The sequence below is a fragment of the Anomaloglossus baeobatrachus genome, chromosome 3, assembly GCF_048569485.1.
Source record: "Anomaloglossus baeobatrachus isolate aAnoBae1 chromosome 3, aAnoBae1.hap1, whole genome shotgun sequence".
Lineage (NCBI taxonomy): Eukaryota > Metazoa > Chordata > Amphibia > Anura > Aromobatidae > Anomaloglossus > Anomaloglossus baeobatrachus.
In genome coordinates, this window is record NC_134355.1 from 675,704,804 (window position 1) to 675,726,539 (window position 21,736).

Genomic DNA, 21,736 nt, shown 5'->3' on the forward strand with positions numbered 1-21,736 from the left:
AAAAGGACTATGTGGTGCAATCTGCTTTTAAGAAGTTTTAACAAGTTTGAAACCTTTCAAAGAGCCCCGCCCCTGAGGAGCCAAAAAGGGAGAGGCTGCAAAAGCAGTGATCAGCTGGTGCCTGTTAAAAAGGACCATGTGGTGCAATCTGGTTTTGAGGAGTTTAGTATAAGATACAATCCTACTCACCACCCGAATTAGCAATTATACCAAACCCTAGTAATACAGTTGGGGGATATTGAAACCTTTCAAAGAGCCCTGCACTTGAGGAGCCAAAAACAAAGAAGAGGGGTTGAAAAGAAAGCAGTGTATCATCGGGCACTTGTTCTCATGGCCCTTAAAAGGACTATGTGGTGCACTCTGCTTTTAACAAGTTTTTTTTTGTGTAAGACATGATCCCACACCACCCAAAGCAGAAATCCCAAACTCAAATTATACAACTGGGGATACTGAAACCTTTCAAAAAAACCCACCCCCGAGGAGTCAAAAAGGAAAAACCAGTGAATAAGTTGGCACCTCTTCTCATGACTCTTAGGACTATGTGGTGCAATCTTCTCTTGGAGTTATTTAGTATAAGACAATACCCCACTCACCACCCAAAATTATACCAAATCCTAGTTATACAGTTGGGGATCATTAAACCTTTCAGCCAGTCCCACCTCTGAGGAAAAAAAAAAGGAAGGGGAGAGGTTGAAAAAGCAGTGGATCAGCTGGCGCCTCTTCTCATGGCTCAAGAATTATGTGGTGCAATCTGCTTTTAAGGCGTTCTTTAGTATAAAGACACATGATCCCACTCACCACCCAAAGCAGAAATTATACTAAACCCTAATTATACAGATGGGGGATAATGCAACCTTTGAGCAGCCCCACCCCTGAGGAGCCAAAAAGAAAGGGAGAGGCTCAAAAGCAGTCTATCAGCTGGCGCCTGTTCTCCTGGCTCTTAAAAGGACCATGTGGTGCAATCTGCTTTTGAAGAATGATTTAGTATAAGACCTTATCCTTTTTTGAGACCCTAACTTGTACAGACAGGTCCAGAGAACCATATGGCATGGATTTCCACCCCGCAATTGACAATTTCGATCAGATTCACCATTACAACTCTATTAAGGTATCATACCGACTCCATGATGCTCGTGTCCTACAAGGCCAAATGGAGTTAATAGAGTCTCGCAACGTTGGGTCTGATTTTCAGCCACACAATTTTCAATTCAAGTTAAAATGGAAAAACAAAATGCATATATTAAAAATAAAACAATATAGGTTACATAAATGGTAAGCAAGGTACCACACTTACCACTATGGGAACACCAATGTCGGGCCAAAGAAGGTCCTCCGATGGTAACTTAGGGGAGTTCCACACCACCACAACCTTGTTTAAATAAGGCAGTCCGTTCAACCTCTCCAAGGAGTTCATTAAGACTTCTTCACGCTCGTAAGTCAACATCACCACCGTGAATTGCTCCCGGGGCACATTCCCACCAAGCGCAGCTTGAAACTCTTTCCCTGAACCACCAGCTCCGCCACCAATCGGTCTAAACCCCGTCCCAGATCCTAAAAACTTTGCTTCTGAAGGCAAGACGGGATCGAAAGGCGTATGAGGGAACAGATGAAACGGACCTGGTGCAGAGTTCCAGTTACGGTAAATGTCGGTTGCGGTGAGTGTAAAGTTCCGCAGGTATTTAGGTGAAGCGTAAGGAGGTTCTGTCTCTACCGGACCTAGATCCAAATCTCCGTTGTCAGCCATGTTTGGGTCCGTACCGGCAGCCTTACCAGAACGGTGAGGGATTTCCACGGCCGGTTCCTCTTTAATCGGGGCGGCTGGAATTTGGATACGAGTTCTGATAGTGGCCAGTATGGTATTGAAAACCGTATCGGATGTAGAAAAGTAAGCTTCCCACAAGAAACGCCCTTGCCTCCTCATGGCAAGGAGGTCATTGTCCGATATGCTCCTCAAGAGGAAATGCACTTCTGTAATTCGGGGTTTTGGTATGATAAACACTGCCTCATTCCACCGGATCATATCATGGTAGGGTAGCTGGATTTGTTCCCCAAGGATGACAGGAATGGCTCCCACCTCCAGAGCCTCAAAAAGCCGCATGGCACTGCCAGCCGATATGACCAGCTGGGAATCTCCGGGCGTTATGATCAGTGCAAAGGTGGATTGCTTCAGTAGCTCTATCCGGTCTTCCCTTCCCCCACATAGCGCCCACTCAGTGGGCAGACTCGCCTTTGGCTGATTTTTACAGGTAAACTCAACCATAACGAAATCTAATTTACTGTCCTGGACAGCTTTAAGAGTGGTGATGATACGGTCGTCGTAGTCAGCCGGGGCGTTGCCTTCAATTTCTTCCTCGAACGACCGGGCTTCTTGCAAACTTGAGCGCAACGATTCGATCTTCTCGCCTTGGAAGCTGAATAGATACTTCCTTTTGACCGGCACCTGTGCCGGTATTTCTAAGAAGTTTGGTTCGGACATGGCATGGACTAATGGCGACACCACTATGTCAAAGCCGGGGCGATACTGAGAATCGTAAAAAGTTGATTGGGCGATCATGGCGCGGCCGGTGCTGACGTTATAAAGATAATTCTGCGTCTCGGATTTTCGGGATAAATTGATTATTAGATGGTTGTGGCCATCAGTCCTCCAATATGGCAAAGAGTGCAACTGTTGCTCTAGATCAGTAGGTTTTGGCATCAATATTTCCTGCATTTCCCCCAATAAAACTACATATATACACGCAATATTTGCATTTTCCGTCACATAGACATTAGTTCTGACACTGGCCTCCAAGGCTTGTTTGATTAAAGGGTCTATCACATTGCCGAAAGGATACTGATCGCTGTTGTACACAAATACGGGGAACCCGGAGGTTAACGGACACCTCGAGTAGTCAAAACAATTATATAGCAGGCAGTTCCTTTTGGATTTTGGCAATGGTACGTCAACATCGTCTTTATCTGGCAACAGCCGGATTGGCAATGAAAGCTTTGGCTGGTTTTGGGCCATCAGTTCCTTGTAGGAATGTTCCGTCTGACTGATGACGTTCTTGAGTTGTAGAAGGTCCTGCTTCGCGTTCTCGATACTTTTTTTACACGCCTCGATCTTCAGGTTTAGCTTTGCGATCTCGCTGTTGAGTTCTTGACGCTTGGCTTCCAACTGGAGGAGCTCTTCGCTGACGGACTCGCGTATTCGACATAGATCCTGAACGTGCTTCACCTCGCAGAGCTCGTTGCCCGTCCGGGGGACAAAAATTGGCTTCCCGGCGTTGTTGGCATCGTCGATGGTGGTGAGGTAATAATGGGCGATCAGGGGGAAGAAAACCAGGATGATGAACAAGGTGAAGCTCAGCCAGGAGAGTCTGATCCGACTGGACCAACGCAGCATCCATGGTTGACCTCCATTCCCCAATCCCCCATTACGTAGCATGGTGTACCCACTCATGAGTTCAAGAGTGACACCGACCAATCACGTCGGGTCAGTAGCCATGCCACCAAAATTTTGGACCAGTGAAGAGGAATTACTCTGACTGAGTAACAACAAGCCAATAAAATGGAAATTTCATTTTCCAGGGTGTAATATTAAAACCAAGAACGCAAGGCTTGTAACTGTCGGCCTCAATCATTCATGCTTTATCCCAGATGAGTTATTTGGAGGTCTTGCTGCGGCGGTGAGAAGCCAGTCTGCACCCGGTGGACTTTCTGTTGCACTTGACATCGTAATGGCTTTGTTAACTGAATAGGTGCTCGAGATCCATGGTGAAGAGAAAAAGGCAATATCCCAGATATATCGCAAACACTGGACACTTCACACGATGCTTCAGGCCTGAAACAAGAAAGTGGAGATGAGAAGGTACGCTTAAAAACAAGATCAAGACAATAGCCTTCAAATGTTAAAGTATTACTCAGCGCCGAGGCAAGGTGATAAAGCATAAAGGCAAAGTACCCTGGTTACTCCTCACATCATTGCTAGAGAACACGACTTGTCCAAAGCCAGGACCCCTACTCTTATGTACGACACCGCTAGAACCTTGAGCCGACAGTGCCTACCCCGAAGCCCAACCCCCAAAGCCCAACCAGCGCCCACCCCCCAAAGCCCAACCAGCGCCCACCCCCCAAAGCCCAACCAGCGCCCACCCCCCAAAGCCCAACCAGCGCCCACCCCCCAAAGCCCAACCAGCGCCCACCCCCCAAAGCCCAACCAGCGCCCACCCCCAAAGCCGATAGATTTGAAACAGACTGGTTGCTTGCAATATGGAGCAGGACCACTCAATTATCCGCTGGTTGGAAATGGACCCTGTCAACCAAACTATTTGGATTACGAAATTCTATCAAGAAATTTTAGGAGAAAGCACATAGACCGTAAACATGAGTGTCTAAACTAGCTCCTAGATATCAGTCACCTTAGCGATCGTTCTGCCAACAGTTCTCTTGACGTCCCCTTGTACATGAGCACTCAGATCGAGCGTGTATGGGATTTCAAGGTGGAGATTGGAGCCAGGGGTTTCCAGACACCTCTGGCCACTGGGACTCCTATGTGAACACCAGGGATCTCATAAAATACAAGTTATACCGAATCTTTTCTAACAAACCCAGATATCACTCTGCTCAGCTTCTTCTCTATAGAACATGACAGGTTTCCTTAAAAGCGACGGGACCCCCCACCACCATTAAAGCGACGGGACCCCGTACCACCATTAAAGCGACGGGACCCCGTACCACCATTAAAGCGACGGGACCCCGTACCACCATTAAAGCGACGGGACCCCGTACCACCATTAAAGCGACGGGACCCCCCACCACCATTAAAGCGACGGGACCCCGTACCACCATTAAAGCGACGGGACCCCGTACCACCATTAAAGCGACGGGACCCCCCACCACCATTAAAGCGACGGGACCCCCCACCACCATTAAAGCGACGGGACCTCCCCACCTGTAAAGCGACGGGACCCCCCCACCTGTAAAGCGACGGGACCCCCCCCCACCTGTAAAGCGACGGGACCCCCCCACCTTTAAAGCGACTGGATCCCCCCCACCTTTAAAGCGACTGGATCCCCCCACCTTTAAAGTGACTGTATCCCCCCCCACCTTTAAAGCGACTGGATCCCCCCCCACCTTTAAAGTGACTGTATCCCCCCCCCACCTTTAAAGCGACTGGATCCCCCCCCACCTTTAAAGCGACTGGATCCCCCCCCACCTTTAAAGTGACTGGATCCCCCACCACCTTTAAAGTGACTGGATCCCCCCCACCACCTTTAAAGTGACTGGATCCCCCCCACCACCTTTAAAGTGACTGGATCCCCCCCACCACCTTTAAAGTGACTGGATCCCCCCCACCACCTTTAAAGTGACTGGATCCCCCCCACCACCTTTAAAGTGACTGGATCCCCCCCTACCTTTAAAGCGACTGGACCCCCCCCCCCACCTTTAAAGCGACTGGACCCCCCCCACCTTTAAAGCGACGGGGCCACCATTAAAGCTGCAGATTTGAGCTCGGTGTGACCATGCACTTTATTGTTGAATATTAGAGGTCTAATCATACAAGTCGCCACTTCGGTTGGGTCTGTTATCTCACCACAAAGTGGACTCGCCCACGTCTGTGGAATGACCTATGCCCGCGGATAAGCTTTCATTAATAAGTGCCAATGTGCAGACTTCTGTCACTGCCGCACAAATGGAGAAGGGATCTGGATGTAATTGGGGAAATTAATCACCTGCATTAAATCCTGGAACATCTATATGTGTGCACAGTATAAAGCCAGGCAGCCAAAGAGAGAACGGTCCCTGCCTCTCCAAACCAAGGGACTCAACTATTACATATAAATCCTCCGCTAACCCCCCGATAAGAGGGACCTGTTTTCCCCTTCGATTAACAGTGAACTTGGAAAGGCTAAAGGAGGTCGCTCCCGTCCCAGTGAAACAGTTAAAAGGGAATCTGTCACCAGGTTTTTGCTCCCCCATCTGCAGAGACCCCAATTCCAGCGATGTGTCACTTACTGAGCTGCTTGCTGTCATTTTTATAAAATCAATGTTTTCTCTGCTGCAGATCTTGCAGTTATATAGAGCTCATGAATATGCTGGACTACCTGCAGCACACCAAATGGTTCTGTAATGATAATCTCCTGCTGATTAAACAGTGATTTTATCAAAACTGCACTAAGCAGCCCAATAAGTGACACATTGCTGGAATCAGGGTCTCTGCTCCTACACTATGCTGCTCTCAGATTAGGTGGCAAAAACTGGAGACAGATTCCTTTTAAACTATAGGTAACCCAAATGCAGTCAGATCTAGAGAGCAAAAAAAGTGACAATAAAATAATAAAATAAAAAATATTAAAATATGAATATAAAAGTAGTAATTAAAATGATGAAATTATTAAATATAAAATATATTAATGTGAAAATATTAAATGCATATTAATATAAAAAATAATAAAAAATAAATATATTTTAAAGATTAATATTTAAAAAAACATTTAAATATTTTATATTAATATTTTTAATATATTAAAAATAGTAATATTATAAAAAATATTAATATTTTAAATGTTTAGATTTTTTCTATTCCAGAATAATATTAAATTATATCTATAGATATATTTTAATATTAATTTTGTTAATTATTTTTTAATGTTAAGATATGTATATAAATCTAATTTAGTATTAATATTTTAAATATTTATTTTTAATTTTTTAATATTAAGAAATAATATACAAATTATATTAAATGTATCTATAATTACAGATATTGCACATTTTTTTACATTAAAATTATTAAAAAATATGTTACAAAAAAAGTTCCATGAAGAAGAATAAAAAAAAAAAAACAAAAAAAAACACAACATCTTTACAAAATATTAACCAGGAAAAGTTGCAAAAAAAAAAAAAAAAAAAGAAAAAAGAAATTACCACGACTGGAACATCGCAGGGGTTACCAGGACAAGGCTGATCGTGAGGGGAATAAAAGGCGGAGGGGAATATCGCTGGGACTCTGCTGCTCCCTAGGGACTGAACAAGGACATCCGCAGCCGACAGCTCCAGGGGAATCGGCGCCAAGATACGGGCACAGCTGTACGACAAAGCAGAGTGTCTGCCCTCTCTACACCTTGGCGACGCTATGGGTCCCATCCATCATTTGCGTCTTAGGTAACTTCTATTTTCAAAATGGCACAAGTGGATCAAGAATTTTATTAAAAAAAAAAAAGTTTATTTTTTGTGTAACTTTTTTTTTAAAAAAATAAAAGCAGAAAAACGTCTAATGTTCCGCTAAGATGTATAGCAAGATGTTTGCCAAAAAATTCCAGGTGTAGATAAAATCACTCGAGGGGGTTAAGGCGGACAGGAGTTTTTGTGACTTTTCCCACTGAATTTTAGCGTGGTCACAAAATAACCTGCTTTCACCATTTCAGTGGTCTTCTCGTTAGCTCAGGAGAAAGTGTTAACGAGGACAAGACAGCTAAATATCACTGTCATGCTGACTGATTTAAGAGCATTGGTTGCCTTAAAAAGGGGCTAGTGACTGAATTCATTGTCTATAGTGAACAGTTATTACCTCCAAATAAACTAATGTACTCAACATTGAAAGGGCTTTACAGGCAAGGACATTCTGACTTCTAAGATTGCCCCTAAATCAATATATATATATTGAATAAAAAAAATTCAAAAAGAGAGGTTCAATTGCTAAGAAGACAACTTCAGGTCGCCCAAAAAAGTCCAGCAAGTTTCAGGACTGCCTCCTAAAGAGGATTCTGAAACAGGATCATTTCAGCATAAGTGCAGAGCTTGCTCAGGAATGGCAGCAGGCAGTGTCAGTGCATCTGCACACTAAGTAAGGTAAATGTTTTTTAGCACTGCCTTGTGTCAAGAAGAGAAGAAAATAAGCCACTTCACTCAAGAAAATCATCAAGGACAGATTGACATTCTACAGAAAGTACAGGGAATGGACTGCACAGGACAGGGGGAAAGTTACTTTCTCTGATGAAGCCACATCAGACTGTTTGAGGCATCTAGAAGAGTGATTGTCTGGAGAAGAAAAGGTGACCGCTGCCATAAGTCCTGTGTCTGTCAACAGTAAAGCCTCCTGAGAACACTCATGTGTAGGAACTGCTTTCCCATGGAGGGGGATCACTCACAATTGTACCTAAGATCTCGAACATTATTAAGGAATGGGATCTAAGAGTCCTTCAAGAACAACTTATTCCATCATCCAGGACAACGTGGTGATGACTACTGATGGGCGGACCCGGACTGTAAAAGCCCGGATCTGCACGGGTTCAAAAGGACCCGAGCACCGACCCCAGGTCCAGAGTTCTCCGGGATCTCTGGGTAACTATCCGGGTACGGCCACCCAGGTAATAAAATAAAAAAAAAAAAAAAAAGAAAAAGAAAAATAAGAATAAAGCAAGCGCTTTATACTTAAGTCTCTGCGTGGCTTTAACTCTGCTTCCAGTCCACTCACTCTACTTCCGGGGCTGTTCATTGTCCTTCATACATATTCACTGCTTCCCCGCCCACTGGCAGTCATGGTGTCTCTGATTGGTTGCAGTCAGACAGCGCCCCCAGCCTGTGTGACAGTGCGTCTGACTGCAACCAATCAGAGGCGCTGTGTTTGTGTCTGGAATGATGAAAAAACAAATAAATGAAAAAATTGGCATAAGAGGAACCACAGGTAACCTGAACTTATTGAACAGAGTAACCTCAGGTCAGCTTACCTGCAATCACAGGTGGAGGACTGTGGGAACCTCCAGCTGACCGCAAAAATCTTGAGTGACGTCACCGCTCATTGCGCAGCTCATTCTCTGCATGAAGCTCACAGCGGGCGGTCATGTTCTATGACCGTGCGCTGTCACTGCAGACGTAGCAGATTCGGAATCGTTGTGGGACCTTGTGTGGATTACGTCGAACCTGGGAGTTTAGGGATTATAAAGGGGTGAAAGGGGGTGGGGTGTTTTTTTTGTATCTCATTTCAAATAAAGGATTTTTTTTTGTATTTGTGTTTATTTTCCCTTACAAATTAGTAATGGGGGGGGGGGGGGTCTCAGCCACCTTCCATTACTAATCTAGAGCTTAGTGGCAGCTGTAATCTGTTATTAACACCATATTACCCCGAATGGCACCACACGAGGGCAAACGGGAAGAACTGAGTAACGTTCCGGGATTGTTGCATCTAATGGATGCGACAACCCTGGGCGGCTGCAGGCTGCTGTTTTTAGGCTGGGGGGCCCAATAAGCATGGGCCTCCCCAGCCTGAGAATACCAGCTTCCCAGCTTCCAGCTGTCTGCTTTATCATGGCTGGCGATCACATGCCCTTTTTTTTTTTTAATTATCTATTTAAATAATACAAGTACTAAAAAAAAAAAAAAAAAAAAAAAAAAAAACACGTGCTTTCAGTTCTTTTGATTCACAGCCAAGCTAAAGGCTAAGGGCAATAGAGATGCACAAACGTCGCCTCTGATTGGTTGCAGTCAGACACACTATCATACATGGTGGGGGAGCGTCTTACTGCAACCAATCAGACACAGTGGAAGCCGGTGGACAGGGGAAGCAGGGAATATGCATGAAGGATAATGAGCGGCCCTGGAAGTAGCATTAGAGCTGCGTAGAGACTAAAGGGGGCTTTACACGCTACAACATCGCTAATGCGAACTCGTTGGGGTCACGGAATTGGTGACGCACATCCGGCCGCATTAGCGATGCCGTTGCGTGCGACACCTATGAGTGATTTTGCATCGTTGCAAAAACGTGCAAAATCGCTCATCGGTGACATGGGGGTCCATTCTTAAAAATAGTTACTGCAGCAGTAACGAGGTTGTTCGTCGTTCCTGCAGCAGCACACATCGCTCCGTGTGACACCGCAGGAACGAGGAACCTCTCCTTACCTGCCTCCGGCCGCTATGCGGAAGGAAGGAGGTGGGCGGGATATTACGTCCCGCTCATCTCCGCCCCTCCGCTTCTATTGGGCGGCGGTTCAGTGATGTCGCTGTGACGCTGAATGAACCGCCCCCTTAGAAAGGAGGTGGTTCGCCAGTCACAGCGACGTCGCCGGGAAGGTAAGTAGTGCGACGGGTCTGGGCGATATTGTGCGGCACGGGCAGCGATTTGCCCGTGTTGCACAACAGATGGGGGTGGGTACCCACGCTAGCGATATCGGTAACGATATTGCAGCGTGTAAAGCGGCCTTAAGTATAAGACGCCTGATCCAATCTCCCTATTCCTTCTACCACCATCTTAAAGCACCAGATTCTGGTGCCCATAAACTTATATAGGGACCGCTGTCCGACCAGATATCCGGGATCAATACCAGGCCCAAATTGGGATGTTTTTTTTTAATAAACCACGATAAACCTGCCAATCCCGGGTGATAAACCTGTAAATAAACCTCAAAAAAGAGACAAAGAAAAAACAGAAAATGTGATCAACTCTGAGCTCTGATTAGACCAGAACGGGTCATCAGTCAGGATCTGGCCCAGAAGCAGATATCCAGATGCCTCGGAGGACGAAGTCAGTCTGTACAGAAAGTTCTTGTATTTGTTAATAATAGTCTCAAAACTCATGAAATGTTTAAAATAGTTATTTATGAACCAAAAAAGAAAAATCAGACTGAAAAAGATCGAAAAACGCTGAAGCAGCAAAATGTGTCAGTCTCAAAATTTATGGCCGAGACGAAGAACTAAGACTAAGCCCTCTGCAGCCTATTTATACTTTAGCATTATTTTTGATTTTGAACATTACTACTCCACTGCATCCACAAAGTCGAGGGCAGAAGGAAACGTGCCCGCAGGATGCATCTATACTGGGATTGTTTGCTGTCTGTTACCGTGGAAACGCATACGGCATAGCAACTGGAGACATAAAACAATATTTTTAATGATGTCTGTTTGCAAACTTCCAGAATTCTCCAAAAAGGTCGGCTCACAGAGAGCACTACGAGGCGGATCTGGTCCGTACATCGCAGAGCCGCCGTCCGCGGCGTACTGGTTTTCTATATATTTTACATATATAAATCTGAATATTGTGCTCTGCATTAGTATTCAGCCCCTGGGTCAGCACTTTGCAGGACCCCCTTTCTCTGTGTTTTGGGGTCTCTCCAGCTTTGCTCATCTAGAGGTGACATTTTCCCCTTCTTTGATCTCGGTCAGTGAGATTGGATGGAGACGTCTGTGATCAGTGATTTTCTCGTCTTGTCACAGATTCTCGGTGGATTTGGGTCTGGACTGTGACTCGGCCGCTCACACACAGGAATATGCTCTGATCTAAACCCTCCATTGTAGATCTGGTCAGATGTTTGGGGTTGTTGTCCTGCTGGAAGGTGACTCAATGCCCCAGTCTCAAGTCTTCTGCAGCCTCTAACAGGTTTTCCTCCAGGATTACCCTATATTTAGCTCTATCCATCTTCCCATCAGCTCTGATCATCTTCCTCCCTGCCCCTGCTGAAGAAAAACCTCCCCACAGCAGGATGCCGCCTCCACCATGTGTGACGGTGGGGATGGTGTTTTCTGGGTGATGTGTAGAGTTAGTTTTCCTCCAGGATTGCCCTGTATTTAACGCCATCCAACTTCCCATCACCTCTGACCAGCTTCCCTGCCCCTGCTGAAGAAAAGCCTCCCCACAGCAGGATGCCGCCTCCACCATGTGTGACGGTGGGGATGGTGATTTCTGGGTGATCTGTAGTGGTCGGTTTCCTCCAGGATTGCCCTGTATTTAGCTCCATCCATCTTCCCATCACCTCTGACCAGCTTCCCTGCTTCTGGTGAAGAAAAGCCTCCCCACAGCAAGATGCTGCCTCCACCATGTGTGATGGTGGGGATGATGTTTTCAGGGTGATGTGCTGTGTTAGCTTTCCGCCAATCATAGCGTTTTATATTTAGCCCAAAATGTTCTCCTTTGTTATCATCTGACCAGAGCACCTTCTTCCACATGGTCACTGTCTCCTTCACAGCTTTTTGAAAACTTTAAGAACTTATGTTTTGTTTTGAAAAACAAAAAAATGTCTTTCTTCTTGCTGCTCTTCCATAAAGCCCAGATCTGTGGAGTATATGACAAATAATTGCCTGTGGACAGATTCTGCCCCCAGAGCTGTGATCTCTGCAACTTCTCCAGTGTCCATAGGCTTCTCTCATTAGTGCTCTCCTTCTTGGGATGTCAGTTTCGGTAGACGGCCATGTCTTGGCTGGTTTGCAGTTGTGCCGTATTCCTTCCATTTTCGGATGATGGATTGAATAGTGCTCTGTGAGATGTTCAGTGGAACCTCCTGCTGTAACCGCAACTAACCCGAGTTACGTCACCACTGATGGTGCGGCTCACTCAGTCTCTGCCTGAATTCCACAGCGGTCAGTCATGTTCCATGGCCGCTTGTTGTGAATTCAGATGTAGCAGAGCTGGAGTCATCGTGGGACCTCGTGTGGATTACGTTGGATATGCAAGGGTGTTTTGGGGGTTAATAAAGGAATGAAAAAAGGGTGGGGGATTTTGTCTTTTAGGTCAAATATAGGATTTTTTTTCACTTGCAAATTAGTAATGGGGGTGTCTCAGATCCCTCCCATTACTAATCTAGGGCTTAGTGGCAGCTGTGAGCTACAATTACCCCCTTATCACCCCGATTGCCACCGCACCAGGGCATTCGAGAAGAGCCAGGTAAAGCACCAGGACTGTCGCGTCTGCCGCCCCACCACCGTGCGGAGCTGCCGCCCCACCACCGTGCGGAGCTGCCGCCCCACCACCGTGCGGAGCTGCCGCCCCACCACCGTGCGGAGCTGCCGCCCCACCACCGTGCGGAGCTGCCGCCCCACCACCGTGCGGAGCTGCCGCCCCACCACCGTGCGGAGCTGCCGCCCCACCACCGTGCGGAGCTGCCGCCCCACCACCGTGCGGAGCTGCCGCCCCACCACCGTGCGGAGCTGCCGCCCCACCACCGTGCGGAGCTGCCGCCCCACCACCGTGCGGAGCTGCCGCCCCACCACCGTGCGGAGCTGCCGCCCCACCACCGTGCGGAGCTGCCGCCCCACCACCGTGCGGAGCTGCCGCCCCACCACCGTGCGGAGCTGCCGCCCCATCTACACCCCACCTACTGTCTCCTCCCCATAATCCTATAGAATGTAAGCCCGCAAGGGCAGGGCCCTCTTCCCTCTGTACTAGTCTGTCTACTGTAACTTGTATATGTATTTTGTATGTAACCCCCTTCTCATGTACAGCACCATGGAACTAATGGTGCTCTATAAATAAATAATAATAATAATAATAATGTATGCGGCAATTCCGGGCAGCTATAGGCTGCTATTTTTAGACAGGGGTTGGCTCAATAACTATGGGTCTCACCAAACTGAGAATATCAGCCCCCAGCTGTCAGGCTTTATCATGGCTGAGTAACATAATTGGGATGGACGCGTCTGACTGCAACCAATCACAGACGGCAGGACTGGCGTTGGGCCGGGGCAGCAGTGCATATGCAATGCAGGTGATGAGCAACCTTGGTAGTGAATGAGCGACCGCGGGAGCAGTTACAGCCGTGCCAGGGTAAAGCACACTTGCTCCTACCCCTTCTACCACCATTTTTAATCGCCGGATTCTGGTCCCCATAGACTTATATGGGGACCGGCCAGATATACGGGACAGAATCCGGTTAGACCCGCCGGTCCCGATTATCTGGGAGTCCGCCCATCACTATTCACAAATACTTATACTTAGTGTTAATATTTCCCATAAAAAAACAATAAAGTACATTTAAGTTTGAGGGTGAAATGTGAAAAAGATCAAGGGGTATGAAAAGTTTTGCAAGAAACTGTATAATGTATATATAAGTCGCTATGATAGATGACATTATATATATATATATATATATATATATATATATATATATATATATATATATATATATATATATATATATATATGGATGTAATCTAGGACACAAGGTATATAATATATAAGGAAGGGGTGTGATATATGGCACAGGGTATATAATATATAAGGAGGGGATGTGATATATGACACAGGATATATAATATATAAGGAGAGGATGTGATATATGACACAGGGTATAGAATATATAAGGAGGGGATGTGATATATGACAGGGTATATAATATATAAGGAGGGGATGTGATATATAACACCGGGTATATAATATATAAGGAGGGGATGTGATACATGACACAGGGTGTATATTATATAAGGAGGGGATATGATATATGACACAGGGTATAGGATATATAAGGAGGGGATGTGATATATGACACAGGGTATAGGATATATAAGGAGGGAATGTGATATATGACACAGGGTGTATAATATATAAGGAGGGGATGTGATATATGACACAGGGTGTATAATATATAAGGAGGGGATGTGATATATGACACAGGGTATAGGATATATAAGGATGGGATGTGATATATGACACAGGGTGTATAATATATAAGGAGGGGATGTGATATATGACACAGGGTATAGGATATATAAGGAGGGGATGTGATATATGACACAGGGTATATAATATATAAGGGGGGATGTGATATATGACACAGGGTGTATATTATATAAGGAGGGGATGTGATATATGACACAGGGTATAGGATATATAAGGAGGGGATGTGATATATGACACAGGGTATATAATATATAAGGAGGGGATGTGATACATGACACAGGGTGTAGGATATATAAGGAGGGGATGTGATATATGACACAGGGTATAATATATAAGGAGGGGATGTGATATATGACACAGGGTGTAGGATATATAAGGAGGGGATGTGATATATGACACAGGGTGTAGGATATATAAGGAGGGGATGTGATATATGACACAGGGTGTATAATATATAAGGAGGGGATGTGATATATGACACCGGGTATATAATATATAAGGAGGGGATGTGATATATGACACAGGATATATAATATATAAGGAGAGGATGTGATATATGACACAGGGTATAGAATATATAAGGAGGGGATGTGATATATGACACAGGGTGTAGGATATATAAGGAGGGGATGTGATATATGACACAGGGTATAGGATATATAAGGAGGGGATGTGATATATGACACAGGGTATATAATATATAAGGGGGGATGTGATATATGACACAGGGTGTATATTATATAAGGAGGGGATGTGATATATGACACAGGGTATAGGATATATAAGGAGGGGATGTGATATATGACACAGGGTATATAATATATAAGGAGGGGATGTGATACATGACACAGGGTGTAGGATATATAAGGAGGGGATGTGATATATGACACAGGGTGTAGGATATATAAGGAGGGGATGTGATATATGACACAGGGTGTATAATATATAAGGAGGGGATGTGATATATGACACAGGGTGTATAATATATAAGGAGGGGATGTGATATATGACACAGGGTGTAGGATATATAAGGAGGGGATGTGATATATGACACAGGGTGTAGGATATATAAGGAGGGGATGTGATATATGACACAGGGTGTATAATATATAAGGAGGGGATGTGATATATGACACAGGGTGTATAATATATAAGGAGGGGATATGATATATGACACAGGGTATATGATATATAAGGAGGGGATGTGATATATGACACAGGGTGTATAATATATAAGGAGGGGATGTGATATATGACACAGGGTATATGATATAAAAGGAGGGGATGTGATATATGACACAGGGTGTAGGATATATAAGGAGGGGATATGATATATGACACAGGGTGTAGGATATATAAGGAGGGGATGTGATATATGACACAGGGTGTAGGATATATAAGGAGGGGATGTGATATATGACACAGGGTGTATAATATATAAGGAGGATGTGATATATGACACAGGGTGTATAATATATAAGGAGGGGATGTGATATATGACACAGGGTGTATAATATATAAGGAGGGGATGTGATATATGACACAGGGTGTATAATATATAAGGAGGGGATGTGATATATGACAGGGTGTATAATATATAAGGAGGGGATGTGATATATGACAGGGTGTATAATATATAAGGAGGGGATGTGATATATGACACAGGGTGTATAATATATAAGGAGGGGATGTGATATATGACACAGGGTGTATAATATATAAGGAGGGGATGTGATATATGACACAGGGTGTATGATATATAAGGAGGGGATGTGATATATGACACAGGGTGTATAATATATAAGGAGGGGATGTGATATATGACACAGGGTATAGAATATATAAGGAGGGGATGTGATATATGACACAGGGTGTATAATATATAAGGAGGGGATGTGATATATGACACAGGGTATAGAATATATAAGGAGGGGATGTGATATATGACACAGGGTGTATAATATATAAGGAGGGGATGTGATATATGACACAGGGTGTATAATATATAAGGAGGGGATGTGATATATGACACAGGGTGTATAATATATAAGGAGGGGATGTGATATATGACACAGGGTGTATAATATATAAGGAGGGGATGTGATATATGACACAGGGTGTAGGATATATAAGGATGGGATGTGATATATGACACAGGGTGTATAATATATAAGGAGGGGATGTGATATATGACACAGGGTATATAATATATGAGGAGGGGATGTGATATATGACACAGGGTGTATAATATATAAGGAGGGGATGTGATATATGACACAGGGTGTATAATATATAAGGAGGGGATGTGATATATGACACAGGGTATAGGATATATAAGGAGGGGATGTGATATATGACACAGGGTGTATAATATATAAGGATGGGATGTGATATATGACACAGGGTGTAGGATATATAAGGATGGGATGTGATATATGACACAGGGTGTATAATATATAAGGAGGGGATGTGATATATGACACAGGGTATAGAATATATAAGGAGGGGATGTGATATATGACACAGGGTGTAGGATATATAAGGAGAGGATGTGATATATGACACAGGGTGTATAATATATAAGGAGGGGATGTGATATATGACACAGGGTGTATGATATATAAGGAGGGGATGTGATATATGACACAGGGTGTATAATATATAAGGAGGGGATGTGATATATGACACAGGGTGTATAATATATAAGGAGGGGATGTGATATATGACACAGGGTGTATAATATATAAGGAGGGGATGTGATATATGACACAGGGTGTATGATATATAAGGAGGGGATGTGATATATGACACAGGGTGTATAATATATAAGGAGGGGATGTGATATATGACACAGGGTATAGAATATATAAGGAGGGGATGTGATATATGACACAGGGTGTATAATATATAAGGAGGGGATGTGATATATGACACAGGGTATAGAATATATAAGGAGGGGATGTGATATATGACACAGGGTGTATAATATATAAGGAGGGGATGTGATATATGACACAGGGTGTATAATATATAAGGAGGGGATGTGATATATGACACAGGGTGTATAATATATAAGGAGGGGATGTGATATATGACACAGGGTGTATAATATATAAGGAGGGGATGTGATATATGACACAGGGTGTAGGATATATAAGGATGGGATGTGATATATGACACAGGGTGTATAATATATAAGGAGGGGATGTGATATATGACACAGGGTATATAATATATGAGGAGGGGATGTGATATATGACACAGGGTGTATAATATATAAGGAGGGGATGTGATATATGACACAGGGTGTATAATATATAAGGAGGGGATGTGATATATGACACAGGGTATAGGATATATAAGGAGGGGATGTGATATATGACACAGGGTGTATAATATATAAGGATGGGATGTGATATATGACACAGGGTGTAGGATATATAAGGATGGGATGTGATATATGACACAGGGTGTATAATATATAAGGAGGGGATGTGATATATGACACAGGGTATAGAATATATAAGGAGGGGATGTGATATATGACACAGGGTGTAGGATATATAAGGAGAGGATGTGATATATGACACAGGGTGTATAATATATAAGGAGGGGATGTGATATATGACACAGGGTGTATGATATATAAGGAGGGGATGTGATATATGACACAGGGTGTATAATATATAAGGAGGGGATGTGATATATGACACAGGGTGTATAATATATAAGGAGGGGATGTGATATATGACACGGTGTATAATATATAAGGAGGGGATGTGATATATGACACAGGGTGTAGGATATATAAGGAGGGGGATGTGATACATGACACAGGGTGTATAATATATAAGGAGGGGATGTGATATATGACACAGGGTGTATGATATATAAGGAGGGGATGTGATATATGACACAGGGTGTATAATATATAAGGAGGGGATGTGATATATGACACAGGGTGTATAATATATAAGGAGGGGATGTGATATATGACACAGGGTGTATAATATATAAGGAGGGGATGTGATATATGACACAGGGTGTATGATATATAAGGAGGGGATGTGATATATGACACAGGGTGTATAATATATAAGGAGGGGATGTGATATATGACACAGGGTGTATAATATATAAGGAGGGGATGTGATATATGACACAGGGTGTATAATATATAAGGAGGGGATGTGATATATGACACAGGGTGTATAATATATAAGGAGGGGATGTGATATATGACACAGGGTGTAGGATATATAAGGAGGGGGATGTGATATATGACACAGGGTGTAGGATATATAAGGAGGGGATGTGATACATGACACAGGGTGTATAATATATAAAGAGGGGATGTGATATATGACACAGGGTGTATAATATATAAGGAGGGGATGTGATATATGACACAGGGTGTATAATATATAAGGAGGGGATGTGATATATGACACAGGGTATAGAATATATAAGGAGGGGGATGTGATATATGACACAGGGTGTATAATATATAAGGAGGGGATGTGATATATGACACAGGGTGTATGATATATAAGGAGGGGATGTGATATATGACACAGGGTGTATAATATATAAGGGGGGATGTGATATATGACACAGGGTGTATAATATATAAGGAGGGGATGTGATATATGACACAGGGTGTATAATATATAAGGAGGGGATGTGATATATGACACAGGGTGTATAATATATAAGGAGGGGATGTGATATATGACACAGGGTGTATAATATATAAGGAGGGGATGTGATATATGACACAGGGTGTAGGATATATAAGGAGGGGGATGTGATATATGACACAGGGTGTAGGATATATAAGGAGGGGATGTGATACATGACACAGGGTGTATAATATATAAGGAGGGGATGTGATATATGACACAGGGTGTATAATATATAAGGAGGGGATGTGATATATGACACAGGGTGTATAATATATAAGGAGGGGGATGTGATATATGACACAGGGTATAGGATATATAAGGAGGGGATGTGATATATGACACAGGGTATAGGATATATAAGGAGGGAATGTGATATATGACACAGGGTGTATAATATATAAGGAGGGGATGTGATATATGACACAGGGTGTATAATATATAAGGAGGGGATGTGATATATGACACAGGGTATAGGATATATAAGGATGGGATGTGATATATGACACAGGGTGTATAATATATAAGGAGGGGATGTGATATATGACACAGGGTGTATAATATATAAGGAGGGGATGTGATATATGACACCGGGTATATAATATATAAGGAGGGGATGTGATATATGACACAGGATATATAATATATAAGGAGAGGATGTGATATATGACACAGGGTATAGAATATATAAGGAGGGGATGTGATATATGACACAGGGTATAGGATATATAAGGAGGGGATGTGATATATGACACAGGGTATATAATATATAAGGGGGGATGTGATATATGACACAGGGTGTATATTATATAAGGAGGGGATGTGATATATGACACAGGGTATAGGATATATAAGGAGGGGATGTGATATATGACACAGGGTATATAATATATAAGGAGGGGATGTGATACATGACACAGGGTGTAGGATATATAAGGAGGGGATGTGATATATGACACAGGGTATAATATATAAGGAGGGGATGTGATATATGACACAGGGTGTAGGATATATAAGGAGGGGATGTGATATATGACACAGGGTGTAGGATATATAAGGAGGGGATGTGATATATGACACAGGGTGTATAATATATAAGGAGGGGATGTGATATATGACACAGGGTGTATAATATATAAGGAGGGGATGTGATATATGACACCGGGTATATAATATATAAGGAGGGGATGTGATATATGACACAGGATATATAATATATAAGGAGAGGATGTGATATATGACACAGGGTATAGAATATATAAGGAGGGGATGTGATATATGACACAGGGTGTAGGATATATAAGGAGGGGATGTGATATATGACACAGGGTATAGGATATATAAGGAGGGGATGTGATATATGACACAGGGTATATAATATATAAGGGGGGATGTGATATATGACACAGGGTGTATATTATATAAGGAGGGGATGTGATATATGACACAGGGTATAGGATATATAAGGAGGGGATGTGATATATGACACAGGGTATATAATATATAAGGAGGGGATGTGATACATGACACAGGGTGTAGGATATATAAGGAGGGGATGTGATATATGACACAGGGTGTAGGATATATAAGGAGGGGATGTGATATATGACACAGGGTGTATAATATATAAGGAGGGGATGTGATATATGACACAGGGTGTATAATATATAAGGAGGGGATGTGATATATGACACAGGGTGTAGGATATATAAGGAGGGGATGTGATATATGACACAGGGTGTAGGATATATAAGGAGGGGATGTGATATATGACACAGGGTGTATAATATATAAGGAGGGGATGTGATATATGACACAGGGTGTATAATATATAAGGAGGGGATATGATATATGACACAGGGTATATGATATATAAGGAGGGGATGTGATATATGACACAGGGTGTATAATATATAAGGAGGGGATGTGATATATGACACAGGGTATATGATATAAAAGGAGGGGATGTGATATATGACACAGGGTGTAGGATATATAAGGAGGGGATATGATATATGACACAGGGTGTAGGATATATAAGGAGGGGATGTGATATATGACATAGGGTGTAGGATATATAAGGAGGGGATGTGATATATGACACAGGGTGTATAATATATAAGGAGGATGTGATATATGACACAGGGTGTATAATATATAAGGAGGGGATGTGATATATGAGACAGGGTATATAATATATAAGGAGGGGATGTGATATATGACAGGGTGTATAATATATAAGGAGGGGATGTGATATATGACACAGGGTGTATAATATATAAGGAGGGGATGTGATATATGACACAGGGTGTATAATATATAAGGAGGGGATGTGATATATGACACAGGGTGTATGATATATAAGGAGGGGATGTGATATATGACACAGGGTGTATAATATATAAGGAGGGGATGTGATATATGACACAGGGTGTATAATATATAAGGAGGGGATGTGATATATGACACAGGGTGTAGGATATATAAGGATGGGATGTGATATATGACACAGGGTGTATAATATATAAGGAGGGGATGTGATATATGACACAGGGTATATAATATATGAGGAGGGGATGTGATATATGACACAGGGTGTATAATATATAAGGAGGGGATGTGATATATGACACAGGGTGTATAATATATAAGGAGGGGATGTGATATATGACACAGGGTATAGGATATA

The 21,736-nt window shown here is 43.1% G+C and overlaps 1 protein-coding gene across 1 annotated transcript in view; it reads right to left on the minus strand.

The window, feature by feature from the left end:
• The window catches only part of EXTL3 (exostosin like glycosyltransferase 3), a 60,581-nt gene that overhangs the window by 28,491 nt on the left and 10,354 nt on the right, over window positions 1–21,736 (minus strand). Inside the window, exon 2 of the mRNA XM_075341627.1 lies at window positions 1,295–3,823. Within this exon, the coding sequence (XP_075197742.1) occupies window positions 1,295–3,442 (2,148 nt within the window). The 5' untranslated portion in view covers window positions 3,443–3,823. The remainder of the gene's footprint in view (window positions 1–1,294; window positions 3,824–21,736) is intronic.